We start from the raw sequence: 16,218 nt of genomic DNA on the forward strand, positions 1-16,218 counted from the left end.
TTTGTGCTGAATACAGCATTTAAACAAAAACACGCTTTTGCCAGTCGCGAAATAACTAGATATTTATAATGTCCAAGAATATCTTTTATCTCTGATAATAATCAGCCAATAATCATATGAAGTTAGGTTGAAAATTATTTTAATTTACTTTTAGAGCTCAAAATCCGCTTGATTTTTACCTAATTAAAGTTCCTGAAGTGCCCTACGTAGGATAGTAGGACAAGTAGGACAAATTTCGAAAAAGTAGGACAAAGTAGGAAAGTAGGACACTGTGGGAGCGCTGGTAATATAAGTTCTGAACAATTCCGATTTTTTTCCGGAAATTTTTCACAATTATTCGGATTTTTTAGAATTAAAATTCCCAAAAACAAGCCCCCGATCTTCCACGTCCTTTTTTAATGACCCATATTCATCTTTACTTCATCACCAGAACCGAACTCTTCAGTTCGAAGGCGTTCAGGCAACATTGTCCCCTTACTTTATTCCTTCGACGCTTGTATAAAACTTGTCTTAAAACTGAGTAACGAAATCGCATGTCAAGAACATTCTTCACGTGACTTCACATAAAAAAAGCAAACTTACTTCTGGAAATCCATGCTCGTCGGTAGCCCCCGCTGTTGACAACCATTTTTTCTGAATCGATTGCATCCATCCTGAAATCAAAAATCAAACACATAAATTCTAGATACCACAGCGGAAAACGTTCGTTAAAAAAGCATCTTAATCAAAGGAAATACTTCAAGTTTGAACGGTGTGTAGTGTATGTATACATAGTATTGCACAGAATACCGGTATACGCACACATCACCTTTATTTCTTTAAAGCAGGAAAAAGTGTATCGTTCGAAAAATGTGATTTTGTATGTACGAACTGAGATGGAAGTTGCTTTTCACCTAGCTTTAATATGTACGTACATACACATGTGATATTAAGGAACACATGACTAGAAAGGTATTCACAAATATACATCACTGTCTACCGCTCACATCAGACTACACCATACATATACAATATCATTCAGCTCACCCCCCGAAAAACCATAGTGATATAAAATGCCAAGAAATTGAGTTCTTGTACAAGTTTTGCTGGTAATCCAAGACGAAGATTGGGGGTTATATCTGGCTATGGTGTGGGCAATAAAGACATAACGCTTAAACCGTATAGTGCTAAGCTAAGATTGATTGTTTATCGTGTTTTAGGTCATGTTGTTAACTGTTCTACAAAAAAAAGAACGAAATAAAATTTGCTGAAAAAAAGGAGTGTTGGTTAGGACTAAGAGCTTTTTTTGTCTTTTATATTACATAAAATTAGATATTAGATTAAATTGTGGTTCGGGGGGACATCAACGAAATATATACACGAAATATTTGATAAAATCGAGTGAAACGTGTCTGTGGCGTTGACTCTGTAAAATGGGCAATATAGTGGACAGAAATAGCAGAGTAGTTGAAATACAATATAAATAGATTACCTGAACGTGCTGCCTTTACATCCACAATACATTACCAGAGGCATGGTTAAAGTTCATACGGATACGGGGAATACGGCGGATTAAAAAAAGAAGTGCAAAAAAGAAAATGTGGTAGAAGTATGCAAGAAATGTATGGCAAGCATTGCTTAGCATTCCGAAAAATATAAGCTATCACAAGGTAAGTCGATCTATGTTATGTTACGTGAATATTTTACATTTCGATGTGTATGGCATTTAAATTGTATAAGAAATGCACATCATCCAGATCTGAAGCATAAGATTAGGCTAGCTAATTTCATTGCTAGAAATAGCATTAGCAGCATTTGTTACTTGTCGAATAATTCTGATTCAATGATGAGCTATTATTAGCACTGGCTGCTATTGATGAAATAAGTGACCCTTTTTTGCTACATAAATTTATCTTTTTCGAAGATTTTTCTGTTCAAATGAAATCGTCCCATTCTTCCCACACCAAAATCTATAACTATTTATAACTTGACTTTTCAACCTTTAAATATATTCTTATGCTACATCTATCATCCATTATCCACATCTATTATCTACCACAATCAAAATTAGCAATTAACTTTGCATAAAGTTCACACTCTGGGCCACCGATGAACTGATTTTAATTAATTTTTGTCTTCCCTGAATAGTGTGGTCATGGCCAATATCTTTCATTATAAATAACTGATTTTGCTTAAGAGGCATCGGTGCTTTGCTGAAAAGCATACATTAGGGCGATTTTTAAATACTGGATTTTAGTTTACTTTTGACGATATCTTTCCATCAGATTTTTTTTTTCAAAATGTACGACCGCCATTCCGACCACGAATGTGGTAGCTTGCTTGTAGCAGTTCTGAGCAGCTCTGAGAAGCGTGAGCAGTTTATGTAAATTTTGTCAAACTGCTCACTTTTCTCATGGTCGTTTACAACTATTTTATGTTGAAAGCTAACACATTTGTGGTCGGAATTGCGGTCGTACATTTTTGAAAAAAGATTCTGATGGAAAGATATCATCAAAAATAAAATATGAAGCACACAAATATAGGCTAGAATTTTAGCTAAGTACCGGTGCCTCTTAATATTATTCTGTAGAAACCATAGATGTATTATACCTAGACTGGAATTCTGTACGATAAAATATGTCCCCAACATGAGTCCACATGAGATACACATTTCGTACGATTTGGCACCAATACGTTTTTGATAGATGAATTTGTCCACTATTTAAGTGGGCAAACACGTGCCAATAGACATTTCGTATTTCATGGGACCACCTATTTAAGTAATTTTGTTCGAAACTTCCTCTCTAGAAGCCAAAAGTACTGTGGGAAATTTACCATGCTTTCATTCATGAAACTCTGAATATGCTCAAATTGATGGTCTGTTGTGAATTGTTGTCTATAAACACTGTCAGTTTTCATAGTGAATTTTAAGCGGACTTGCTGCGTGAGTCGAGGCTCAATTCTGCCCTCGCTAATTATTTTGATGTCGTCAACATTTAAATGTTTTTGAAACGTTCCGATTAAGTCTGGATATTGTGATATGTGAAATTATGCAAGATAAATTATTAGCTCTCCGATCTGATTGAGTACTCATTTCACAGAGCCAATCATCATGGCAATTCGATAAACAATGATTAATTAATATGAAGTAAAGAATTGTTTCGTCATTTTAAGAGTTCTATAATCTGATTCAATGCTGCTGATACATTACTCTAAAATGTATACCATCGATACACGTACATCCAGATAATTTGAGTTAATTTTTTATGTGACGGAAGAAAAAAATTGTTGAAAAAAAATAACATTTTTCTTTCTACCACAAACCCTAGGGTAGAGCTCTACCATTAGCATACCACTAATCGAACAGCTTCTCAAGTTTGAATGGAAAATTGTGGAAACGAATTTCACTTATTTTTATTGATTCCCCATTTTCCAGAATTTCCAAACCGAAGACCAAGATCTTGCCAAACAAATATCACCGGAGTGTACAAATTCCAACATTCATCGCACCCCCATCAATACCTCAAATGTGATAAGTATTATATGAAAATTGACATATTACACATCAGAAGTATCAAAAAGTTGCCGTCCCAAGCACACACACAAAAAAAAAGGAAGAAAAAGATAAAAGCAAAAGAATAACGAACAAACATATAACTCAATTCACTCATTCTAATTCACAATTTCCGACAAATTCAGTTTTCCGTTTTATTCTTTGGAGAACATTTTCGATTTTAGTCCTGCATCCACCAACAGTTACAATGACGCTTGTCTTAATGGTAAACTTTTCTTTGCCATCCACTTAGTCTCGCGTTTTTGTACATATAAGCATCAACATCTAATGCTGCGTAACTGTAGTAATCCCTGGCGCCACAAAGTGCGACCATTTCGCACCGTTTCTGTTCTATTTTCGCACACGGTTGATAAAGTCAACGATAATTTTTTTTAAAATTGTTTTTATTTTCTCATTCATCCCCTATTTTCAATTTTCGTTTGTATGACGGGAGCTTGGTTCATTCATCATATAACAATGTATATTTCCTATTTCTGCCCTTATGCCGGGGAGTGTATGTGTGTTTTTGAAAATAGGTTTACTACACCTTCACTATATATAGGCGCGTGTATAAACAGAATTTTGTATATTTACAATTACAGTACGGAAAATTATTGTATACCTATGTATAGACGCACGGCGTACAGGTAAAATATATGTATATAGAAACAGAGAATTTATTTTTTATACATAACCGAATGGGAAGCTTGCACGGTACATTCATATCGATCGTTTTGTTAGCTTAAGGGCTCAGTGCTTTGCGTGTGTTTGTGACGGTAATATTTGGTTCTTCGAAAACATAAAATGACGAAGGTAAGGTGTATAGCTTGTCTAAAATCGATGTTGTGTTTATTTATTAATGATGTGATACGATTCGTAAACGAAGCGGACGTTTTCTGTACCGATCTGGCTTACATTTTTTAGTCATTTTTACTGTACAGCGAACTTGACCGAATCATATAATTTAAATGCATCGTCATCAAATTTCAAAGTAAATAGGCGAATTCGCTGGGATTGTATAAAAAAGTCGAGATAATTCTCCAAAAAATTTCTGCTAAATCGGTCTAATTTTCAATATAAATCCGTGCTGCGTCATGCATGCATTTTATTAAGAACTTGATTCATTGCTAGCTTGATAAGGTCGTAGCCCGAAAGTTGGTTGCCCAAAAAAGTAAAAGTAAGAAAATTGTGAATACGTTCGGAATAGCACCATGAGGTAGATTACAGTTTAGTTACATGGCTTCCTACTATGTTTGCATCGAAAAATTATCGAGCACTACTGTACTACTTAGCTAATGTGAGTTAATTTCGACTTACCACAAAAACTCTTACTGTCATGGCATAAAAAGGTCATAATCAGAAGATCATAATCAACAGAGAACCATTCATTCTACGCAAGGTTTAAGAATTACGTAGAATAGCTGTAGACAATTATTTTAAACGAACTGGGAAGAATTAGGTCACCGAAAATCGTTGTTATATTCAAAAAAAATTGGTATGACGACCTTGATGTAGAAACGCCGTCGTATAAGATAATTGTTTGGACTTTATTTAAAATTTTACCAAGAATTTATTTCGCTGCTACTCAATCAAACTACCCTCCACCAAAATCAATAAAAACCTTTTCTGAGCAGCGAATTTTGTGTTAAGTCTCTTTCAAGCTCACCGTGCATTGTAACTGAAAGAGTCAAGTAGATCTTCAGAGTTTCAATTCGTGAAGTATCCACTTGAGTTTTGAGAATTTGATTATGAGGGAATTTGAACGAACTTTTATTTTAAACTTTTTCGACCTCCTCAACTGTCAGCGTTGTTTCATTTTTAATTATGTTGTACTATGAACGACAGTTTATCGTATTGATTTTTACTGAACACTTAATGTTTACAAACTTCTTTCTCTGTTCAGTTCATTATCGTCCGGTGCTTGTTTTACTTTATGCAATGACGTTCACGATATTTAAAACAGCACACACCCATAGGGTATAAAAAAAGTCATTAAGGGCAAGCCTATCACCATTAAATCTCTTACATTTTTAGATCTAGATATTTTTAAATAGAGATTAAAAGAAATTGTCTCACCTCATTCATTTTTGTTGAAATTTGGCCGTATAACACAACATAGGCTGAAGCTTATTTGTTACTTTTTTTTGGCTTGTCAAAGAATTCAAGAATCCGCAAGAACCCAAACAATTCATGGAGCGAAACGAAATTGAAAGTTAATTGAGGTGAGACATTTTGGAGTCATTTTTTTGTATGTCCATTAGTGAATGCAATTACCGTCAGTTTTTAAAAAACCCGTAAACGGTATTACCGATATTTTCGACAAAATTACCGGTAAACAAATTGGTCAATTAGGTCCAATTTTATAATGAAAAAACACAAAAAATTGCTCGATCGATGAATCATTTCGATGAATAAAACAAATTTGCAGAATTTTCAATTTATGTAGCTCTACTTTTCTTCGACTTCCATTTTAGGATCGAACGAATAAAGTTAAGGAATGAATTCTTGAGTCGCTAGCATCTCATGCCACAATAAAAATCTCAGTTACATTCAGTATGACTCTGTCTTCTAATTAGTTTCCTTAAGCTGAATTTTATTGACGAATTGGACTGTAATTTATATCCATCTGATAGATCTCGTAGACTTTACCATCATCAGACGATATTTATTTTCATAAAATATGACTTTAAGTATAAATTCTTGAGGTTTCGATTATATTTACATACACTAAACGGAACTGGTGTGCATACGTTATTTTGCACCAGCTGGTCACATACAATTCCAAATGGGACCAGCTGGTGCAAAAGACCGTATGCACACCAGTTCGGTTTAGCGATTGTAGTAGTAATGTTCATAATGTCCTACGGTATATCCGGTAATGACAAATTATTTATCACGTTAAACGTTAATCGTCATTACCGGTTTTTTGCCAGTTTCTCATTACCGGTTGCATTCACTAATGTCCATAGCACTGCTCTAGCATTAACCCTCGTTTGTCAGGCGTCAAGAAACCTCAAAACTTTAATACATGTACGAGTGTGCACTTGTTTGTGTTGTGTGTTCGAACTAACACCAAACAATCATACCACCTGTCTCCTGTCGTAACGAAACAAATCCAAAGCTTATTCTGATACCGTTAGTCTCCAACTATTTTCTATGTTAAAAATCATTCCAAACTATATGAACGAAATGGCTCAGTAGTTACTACCTAGCCTTCCATCAAAATGATCCGGCCTCGAGTCCTACTCTCTAGCGTTTATATCGCATTGATAACATCCTATATTTTACTCGAACTTCATAATTTGGGTAGTTGTAGTGTGCAGCTGCAATGATGTATGACTGAAAACTCGTATGATGTAACCCATACGATGAATTTGTGTGTATATGTAGTCTACATTTAGGCGATATACCAAATAAGCAGCAGACTTTCATCCGAGAGCATTTGTATACTTCGAGGCGTGGTTCAAATGTCACGTCAGGCCAATGGCCAGTGCGTTGCCCAGACTGAACTTGTTATTGCACTGAGTTTTTTCTTTCTTCTTAAGAGGAATCTACACAATCTCAGTGAAGTATCGACCAACTTTAAACCTACCAACTTTATAGTCCGGTCGTCGTGACGAAGATTTTTGCGAGTTTTCCAAAGTCGGTAGATTTGAACCTCCGACAAAAAGTTGGTAGGTTTAAACCTACCAACTTTTTTCCAAACCTACCAACTATTTGTCAAATCTACCAATTTTTTTGCCCAACTTACCAAGTTTTCAGTTGGTAGGTTTTGTTGGTAGGTTTAAACCTACCAACTTTTCAGTCTCGCTCGATGAGAAAAGTTGGTAGATTTGACAGAAAGTTGGTAGGTTTGACAAAAAGTTGGTAGGTTTGAGCCTGCCAAAAAAACCTACCAACTTTCTGATCGAGCGAGACTAAAAACTTGGTAGGTTTGGCAAAAGGTTAGTAGTTTTGAGAAAAAAGTTGGTAGATTTGACAAGAAGTTGCTAGGTTTGAACCTACCAAAAGAACCTACCAACTTTCTGATCGATCGAGACTAAAAAGACGATAGCTTTGGCAAAAAAGTTGGTAGGTTTGAACCTACCAAAAGAACCTACCAACTTTCTGATCGGATCGCAATAAACGGAAGTTACAATATCTCCAGAGCCCATTTTTGATCTTTTTATGGTAAACCAAACACTTTCCTAATACAATTTATTGAAAGGTAAATTCAGTTGCCGTCTATAATTTGGTTCTGTAAATTTAAGTTTTATAAATATAATATAAATATAAAAAAAAATTAACTCCTAAGTTACCAACACCGTTCCGGCGCCCGGCTCGCATTGTGGCCCTCCGCTTCGCTCCGGGGCAATGGGCCGGTTCGCTCAGCGTGTTAAAACGCTTTTTATGTGCAATGAATGACACAGACTAATTATTAGACGATGCGAGAGAAAAAAAATACCTCCTAAGTTACCAACACCGTTCCGGCGCCCGGCTCGCATTGCGGCTCTCCGCTTCGCTCCGGGGCAATGGGCCGGATCGCTCGGCGTGTTAAAATGCTTTTTATGTGCAATGAAAATTGGTATTACTAAACTTCTTTACGTTACATTTCGTAAAGGGATGAGTTCCCTAGGAACCAACAGAACGCCTTTACGTGAAGAAAGTTAGGAATTGAGTTGAGATTGAACCTACCAATTTTTTATCGCGCTCGATGACAAAGTTGGTATATTTCTTTGGTAGGCTTAAACCTACCAACTTTTCAGTCGAGCTCGATCATAAAGTTAGTAGCTTTGGTAAAAAGTTGGTATGTTTAAACCTACCAAAAAAAGATACCAACTTTCTTATCGAGCGCGACTAAAAAGTTGGTAGGTTTAAACCTACCAATTTTTTTTGTCAAACATCCTAACTTTTTGCCAAAATTGTCGTCACAACGACCGGACTATAATCAGAAGTTGGTAGGGTTAAGTTGGTCGATACTTCAGAGAGATATCTACACATGGCTAAATTGTTGCCTGCATTTGGGGAAAAAATTATTATTATTTTGATGATAATTTTGGACTCGCATCCTTTTTGCAAAAAGTAAGACCATCATTTGGTGCTAAAATTTGTTAGTTTTCAGCAAAAATTTAAATGTTTGTGGTGATGTTACCTAACTCCGAGAAAACTAAAAATATGTGTCAATTTTCTTGAAATATTCAATGAATGTACAAACCAGGTATGGTCTGTTCATACAAACCGGAGGACATGGGGATTTCATATAAACAAACTCACCTCTAATGAGAGGTGAGTTTGTTTATATGAAATCGCTATGTCCTCTGCTCCATACAAAGTTTGACATTCGACCATACCTTGTGTTGACGTTCATTGGAAATATTGAGTTTTCGACTTAGGTGACATCGCCACAAACATTTAAATTTTTACTGAAAGCTAACACATTTTAAAACCACACGATGCTCGTACCTTTTCCAAAAAGAATGCGAGTCCAAAATCATCGTCAAAATAATAATAATTTTGACCCGAAATGTAGGCAACAATTTAGCCAGGTGTTGATTCCTCTTAACGATGTAACTTTTTCTCCAAGTTTCTAAAATATCTCCAGCACTAGAAGTCACATACTCGCCGACATTAGTATGTCCACGTTTTATTTTTCAGTAAGATACCCTAGAGTAGCATCCCGTGTCTTACAAACAATGGTTTTTCAATAGTGTAATAGTGTACAAAATGTAGCTTCATGAGCGGAATCAATGGGACCCACCTCAATTACCGTACGAGATCAAATATTAGCAAATAAAAGTAGCGTATGGTTAAATTTCGGTATATCGCCACACCAATTAATTCCATCCGAGAGGAAAAAACCATAAATAATTTTTTATCTGATTTTAATACACTCTTTATAAACACGATGCACACACCGCACCACAATGCAAATCATTTTTATTCCTCTTGTTCAGATTCTATGAACCTATTTTAAATTGGGGTAATTAGACATGGTAATAATATTAGTCCAGCCATGTTTCTCCCTTATCTGATAGATGAATAAATTTGTGAATAACATTACAGCCAGCCCTGTGTACGTTGAATCTGTACCGTTATGTTCAAATACAGTCTTTCGTAAATACAGTCAGTGAGTGAGTAGACTATAATGTGTATTGTGTATGTATAAATATACTACGTACCTAGATATATGATTTATGCTGGGATCAAGTAGGGGAGACTGGTGGCAAATGTTTTATTACATGCACGTATAATCGAGAATGATGAAGCATTTGTATAAGCAATATTTTTATGTATTTATATGTTGTGTAGAAAATTGTATCTGCCTGGGTGTATCTCTGCCATTTTACGATGAGGAGATGAGGGAAGAGATGGGGTGTGATAAATGCAAATGTTGATTTATTTTATCAAAATATATCTGAATTCCGAGCTGTGAATTTTCTCCATACCGTAGACATTAATTGTATGTTTGGATGCTAATTGGTAAAGTAGCCATGGTGATGTGGGAATGAAAAGATATAAAATATTCGATTGTTTAATTTGTCAATGATAAAGAACGAATTGACAATTCAATATTAACGAGTTTCTAATGACGAATTATTGTACCATCAACCATTAATAACTCATTAACTATATATTGTCAGTCATAGAGTGTAAAGTGTACAAATATTTTCCGAACGATTTCGATCAGAGATTTGTCCAGTAAATAATATGTAGAAATATTGTTGACCTAATGCAGTTCGATACATATCGAGAGAGTAAATGAAATCATTTAATTTGATACTTGTGACTGTAATCCAAAAGCGATGAAATGAATATGGTCAAGAGTTGCTCAGCCATTCATTTCAAATTCTTTACATATGTCTGTTATTCAACAATAATTCCAGCTTGCATCTAAGCCTCTCAAATCTACGTGTGCCACCAAGCAGTTATTCTTTTCATCTTCGCTTTAACTCACAGTATGGGCAATAAAATTTCGAAAGAAAATCTAGTACTTCATGTCGTTGCCGAATGCTGTGATAATATCAGTGTGATATACACTACACTCAATAAAGCTAAGAATTTTGCAACAGCTATTTTCCATTTCTTTTGTTTGTTAGTGAATAAGCATACATCCGATTTCAATGATTTTCTGAAGAATTTCTATGATTTTGAGGGTTTTCTTTAAATTGTTTGCTAGATCTTGTAAGATATCCATCGATGTTTAAGGATTTTCTTTTTAAATTTTGAGGATCTTGGAGAAAGGATTTAGTTTATCCTCAACCTCGTTAAGCTCTCCTAAGGGTTCAAAAATTAATATGTGCATAATATTGCTCCAACAAACATTTCCTCAATTTTAATATCGATTAGGTAAACAATTCGAGACCGGTAAGCTTATCATATTAAATGGAAATGTAACGAAAATGTTTAGCCATTCTGTCGTCACATTTTCATTAAATTTTTTATTGCAAAACCAAACATCACTAAACCTCGCGCATTAAGCAATCCTTTTCAAAAGATGTCATTTTTTGTTTTTCATATACAAAATATACGAACGCCCAACCTAAAGTAATGAATTTTTGAATGACAATCGTTTCTATGTTTTAATACGTTCTATGACGCCATAACCATTTTAAAAATTCAACCAAACAAACCACCTTCACCATTACTTTTGGCATTTCTTGCAGAAATTTGTCATATCCTTCCGGTATGAGGCGAAAATGGAAAATGGAAAAATTTTCCCATATAAAATAGAGGAATGAGGGTAGCTCTGGGACTATTTTTGGGAAATCATTTTCTCGAATTCCAGTTTTTTTTTTGGAAAGCTAGGAAAAGCACGTTTAATTCGAGAAAACTGTCAAAATATGGAAAACTTTTATTTTAAAATTAGTCCCTGGCGGCAGCTTTACCTCATATCTCTATACGGAAAAATTGCATGGAGTTCCATGGAAACTTCCCGAGTAAAAAGGGAACCTATTTTCGAGAGCCAAAAATCTGCCAGAGTATCGAATATCTACGATCAAGAGTTAAGTCATGTTATTCAATGATTTGTTAATTGTTCATCAAAGAACATCGCTTGTGCTGATAAAGAGGATATGAAAACTCGTAATTCAACTTTGAGGATACCGCTTTTCATTGCTTTTTTATATGAAATAATTTCGTCAGATCAATGTTTATCAAATTCAGAACATAAATCTATAAACAAACCAGCTATAATTCTAGTTGATCCTGTGCGACATAAGTGCAAAATGGTGCCATTAACAAAATTTATTGATTTTTTTTATTAAGCTCCGAATTGTTATTTTAATATTCGATATAAACTAACTGAAAGTAATGTAAACACATCCTCCTTTGTTCCGGACCCTAGCCATAAGCATCTGCAAAAACCAAAAACTTATCAAACCATAACTAAATGTCTTGCAGCATATAACATCCAAAGTATAAGTACGTACATGCATGTGTAAGAGCAAAACACTGCTGGAACATCTGAGCCTGGAGCTGTTTCTTCCCATAACCATAATAATAAATAAAAAGTATATGATGGGGTGAAGATGAGGATGCGTATAAGGAAAGATAATATTTTATTTTATCCCCGAAAAGAAACAAAGTCAGAACCGAACATAAATTTAGCGATCGTACACACACTGAGAGAAAGCAAAAAAGTTTTATCCATTTATGATGAAAATGTAAAGCAGGTTTGCCACCAGAAATGGCTAGAGTCGAATTTGGAATACTGTGAAGTGTTTTATCACATTCGCACAAAACAAACAGCACTTAATTCAACCACATATAGAGATAAAACTCATAAATTAACTGGCCGCAAAGTTTCTGTGGTCTTCTGGTCACACTAGTGACTTACCCAGCCGTTTCTTATACTCTTAACAACTTAACCCATATAAGTCCTTAGAGAAAGTTTTGAAGGCTTATCTTGAGACCTACATTAAGTTTAATCAAATCCGATATAATTCAGGGTAAAAAGCATATTTGTCATCGAAATTCTTAAATAAATAATCAAGGATGTAGATCTCGAACGGTTGTGTGTACTCTATTGTACTGGGTAACAAAGTCATGGTTTTTTTTCGGTATAAAAGTAAATTGAACCAATACCAGACGTTGCAATATTGTTTTTTTTTCGTAACGAACATCAATTTTATAGAGGGATCCATTACGAGTAAGAAGCTTATGTGGTATTGAATGAGTGTGAGGAAAACTAAACGTAATGAAAGTTTATATTGTACATTGTAATTTATCGCTTTACCGCTTATTGTCATTTTATATTAGGGAATGTTGTCGTAGAAGGGTGCTAAATGAGTTCAATACATAAGCCGAGCGAATAAACATTATAAGATTAAAAATTAAGAACGATTGCCTTAAGTTGCGGGTCGTGCAATTTTGAACGGAATTTGATATGGCAATTAATGGGCAAACACATAGACGATGGTTAATGATCGTCGTTTGTATTACTGTGGTCTTTAATGTTTGTCGTTAATTTAATATTTAATTAAGTGAACTCGCGAATTTTTTGTTGCTTCATTTACTAATAGACCCATGCCAGTGAGGCCCACATAAGGCCACGGTTCAAAACTTATGCCAAATTGTTACATTACCCCTAACGAGTGTAGTAGTTTCGATTGGCTGTCACTCTTTTTAAAATTGATGTCAAAATGTCCAGGCATGTCCAGCCACAAAAGTCTAAAATGCGCAAATTCATTATATTCAATATCTTCATCTTCATACAAATTTGGCTTTTTTTACGATGTGTAGGAGCCTAGAGCTACTCTCGTTATGGTCTTTCTAGGTCCACAAAGCAATATGGAAAACCACGAAAGAGGCAGAACGTTACGTCACTTTACAGGGAACAGAAAATATACGACTAAACTCTCAGAAGAAGGAGTCAAATCGCAACAAAATTCTGCTACCGCATCAAGCCGAGAATCGAATCAATCAAATTTTAGAAATCCAACAGCAAAGAAACAACAAAAACAATTAGAACTTTGCGACTCCATATACCTAATGCGTACGTAAACCTAGTTGGATGCATATACATAGACTTACCTAGGAAAGATTTAGCTAGTGTAAGATGAATGCCAACTGTCGTAAGTTCTTAAACTGTTAAGCTGTTACTGCCGTTACTATACGTTTCTCTTGCAATTTCAAATGGCAAATGAGATGAAATCAGAGAACCTTAGAACAACAGTTTAGATAAAGTGTGCAAAAAATTATGGCTATGCAATGGATTTTGCCTTCATATAAACTGTTGGATGACAGTCAGATGCAAGAAACATATCCCTAACAAAATAAAGTCAAATATTCGATAAATTTACAAATAAGAGCCACTTAAAACTTCGATATCGTCTTAAAGAAAATTCGTTGAAAAGAAAACATCAACGACTCAACGAAATCCTTGAAAATTCTTCGAAATCTCCTAAACAGTTAAAAAAATCCTTTAAGATCTAGAAAGGGAAAAATATTTGCGTAGGAAATTTGGTACATTGTCAAGAAGTTAGTATTTCGTTGGTAAAATTTTTGTTTGGAAAATTTTAGGCAGGAAGCACCAAATTCAACAACGGCTGTGTTTTCACTTCAAATAAACTTTTAATGGAACATACATTTTTGATGTGATGATTCATTTCATCCAATTTCATGACATAAAATTTTCATCAAAACTTGTTCAACTCTTACTTTCGATGGTGTACTCATGGAACTATGAAGCTGAGTACACTGGAAGTCTTTATAATTACAGCAGATAATAATAATTTAACATTTCAACCGAGAATCTACTCCAAAGAATTACAAATTGTGATATAAAATTGAAAACGAATGTTTGATTTTCTTTTGAAATGATTTTCCTTTCCTCCAAAAACAAAAAGAAAACAGGTAGAACAATACCGCAGTTTTCATACAGTTTCAACAATATTTTCATGGGTCACATCGTATATCAACAACTTTAACCAATTTCATTACACAATCGCAATTTTCATTTTTTTTTTTTTTTTTGGCTAAGTTGCCCTGTTTTTATCGAGGTAATTTAGCTAATTAATACAATTAGCCTCCATTATGTACCGTTCTCGTATATTGCGGTGACTGTGCTACACTCAAAACCCAACACAGAAATTGAAATAAATGACGAAACGCTTTCATAGTCACGAGTCGTGCGAGTGCTGTTTATGATCCACAACGGTAGCGGGACTACTGCAACCGGAAAAGTTTTCAAGTCTTTTAATAATAAATTATTTTAGGGGATTCACTACCGACAAACTTTTGATGAAAATTCATGATAAAGTTTGCCTATGGCTGCATGGTGCCGTAGTTTATAAAATGAAACAGTCTGAATAAATTTTTTGTCCGTAAGCCACAGTGCGTAACAATTAAAATAAAAGTTTTGTCTAATAAAACTACCACGATTAATTATAGTTGTTTCTTCGTGAATAAGCCTCCTATACTTCGAGTTAATTGTTATCTCGTCCACCTTTATTCAATTCCAGTGATAAAATGTGTTGAGGAAACTTATTAATTTTTTTGTTGGCTGCTTTACACACCCAGCAGCAAAGTTCTAAAGAATTTCGTTCGGTTAATATTTGAAATGTCTTGTAATGGTTCTACTATACATAATAGCAATGGTTTCATCGATGTAAAGGGGGAAAAATTTATCTCGTTAGTTAGTTAGTGCAATTTCTTTATATCCATACCTTAAACCTGAAAGGGGATGAATGGATGGATAGATTCGCAAGGAAAGACTCCCCTAACACAGCGGCTGAACGGTGTATATCTGTATATGCGTATACATTGTACCTATTGCATGCACATAAATGGATATAGAAGACTGTAAAAAGTTTATTTTTTCAAAGCATGAAACGTAATGTTTCTTCGTTACGATGTTACGCATACACATGTATATACAGAATGGTTATATACGTACAAAAAAAAACGTAACAATCCCTCCGTAAATATTGAACCAAATGAAAATGTACACATTGATCAATCTGGTGCGGTGGGTTGTTAGACGTTACATGCGGTTTTTTGTAGTATTGTAACAAAGCCAATATTATTTGAACCAACAAAGTATAAGCCCTTGGCTTACAACACTTTATACATGGTGAATTTGAATTGCTCTCTTTGCGTTTAGGATCTGGCGTTATAGATTGAAAGGATTTTCCTTTCTCTTAGTTAACCTTTTTTTTAGAGAAAGAAGGAAAAAAAACTCAAATTCGAATTGTGACTCGAAAGGTTTTGTCAACTAGAAAAAAATAATTAGAATTTGATTGACTTTGTGCGAGCAGGTTATTGTAAAGGTACGCCCTCTCTAAGACTTTGTTAATTCTTTAAAATATTTTTTTTACCTTGTCTCATTAAAAAAAAATTACTAAACAGTAGTAACCAAACGATTTCCAGATGAAATGAATTTTTTAAATCAAATAACGTACAGCTGAAACTTCAAAGCGAATACAAGTTTTTATTGAGAGAATAGTCGTGGTGTAACAAAGAAAAACGACATAAATACCGAATCGTGATAGGAAACTGACCGTTCTAACGCTTTCTCGCACTCTAATGCTTGGCGTGTAGTTTAAGTTTTTATTTAACATTTCTCACCCATGCCTGCTGAATTAGTTCGACCGAAAAAGTTTTTAATTAGAAAACTTTCACAGAAATAAAAACTTTTTCGTTAAATTCAATAAAGCGTATAATTCGTTGGACAGGAAGAAGAGTTTGAAAGCCATTAAAACCTTGAG

General features: G+C 34.5%; 1 protein-coding gene across 1 annotated transcript in view; it reads right to left on the reverse strand.

The window, feature by feature from the left end:
* The window catches only part of LOC119068511 (choline O-acetyltransferase), a gene marked incomplete at its 5' end in the record, with an annotated part of 80,738 nt that overhangs the window by 38,950 nt on the left and 25,570 nt on the right, over positions 1-16,218 (reverse strand). Inside the window, one exon of the mRNA XM_037172116.1 lies at positions 583-653. Within this exon, the coding sequence (XP_037028011.1) occupies positions 583-653 (71 nt within the window). The remainder of the gene's footprint in view (positions 1-582; positions 654-16,218) is intronic.

This window comes from Bradysia coprophila (assembly GCF_014529535.1).
Source record: "Bradysia coprophila strain Holo2 chromosome X unlocalized genomic scaffold, BU_Bcop_v1 contig_185, whole genome shotgun sequence".
In the NCBI taxonomy this organism is placed as follows: Eukaryota; Metazoa; Arthropoda; class Insecta; order Diptera; family Sciaridae; genus Bradysia; species Bradysia coprophila.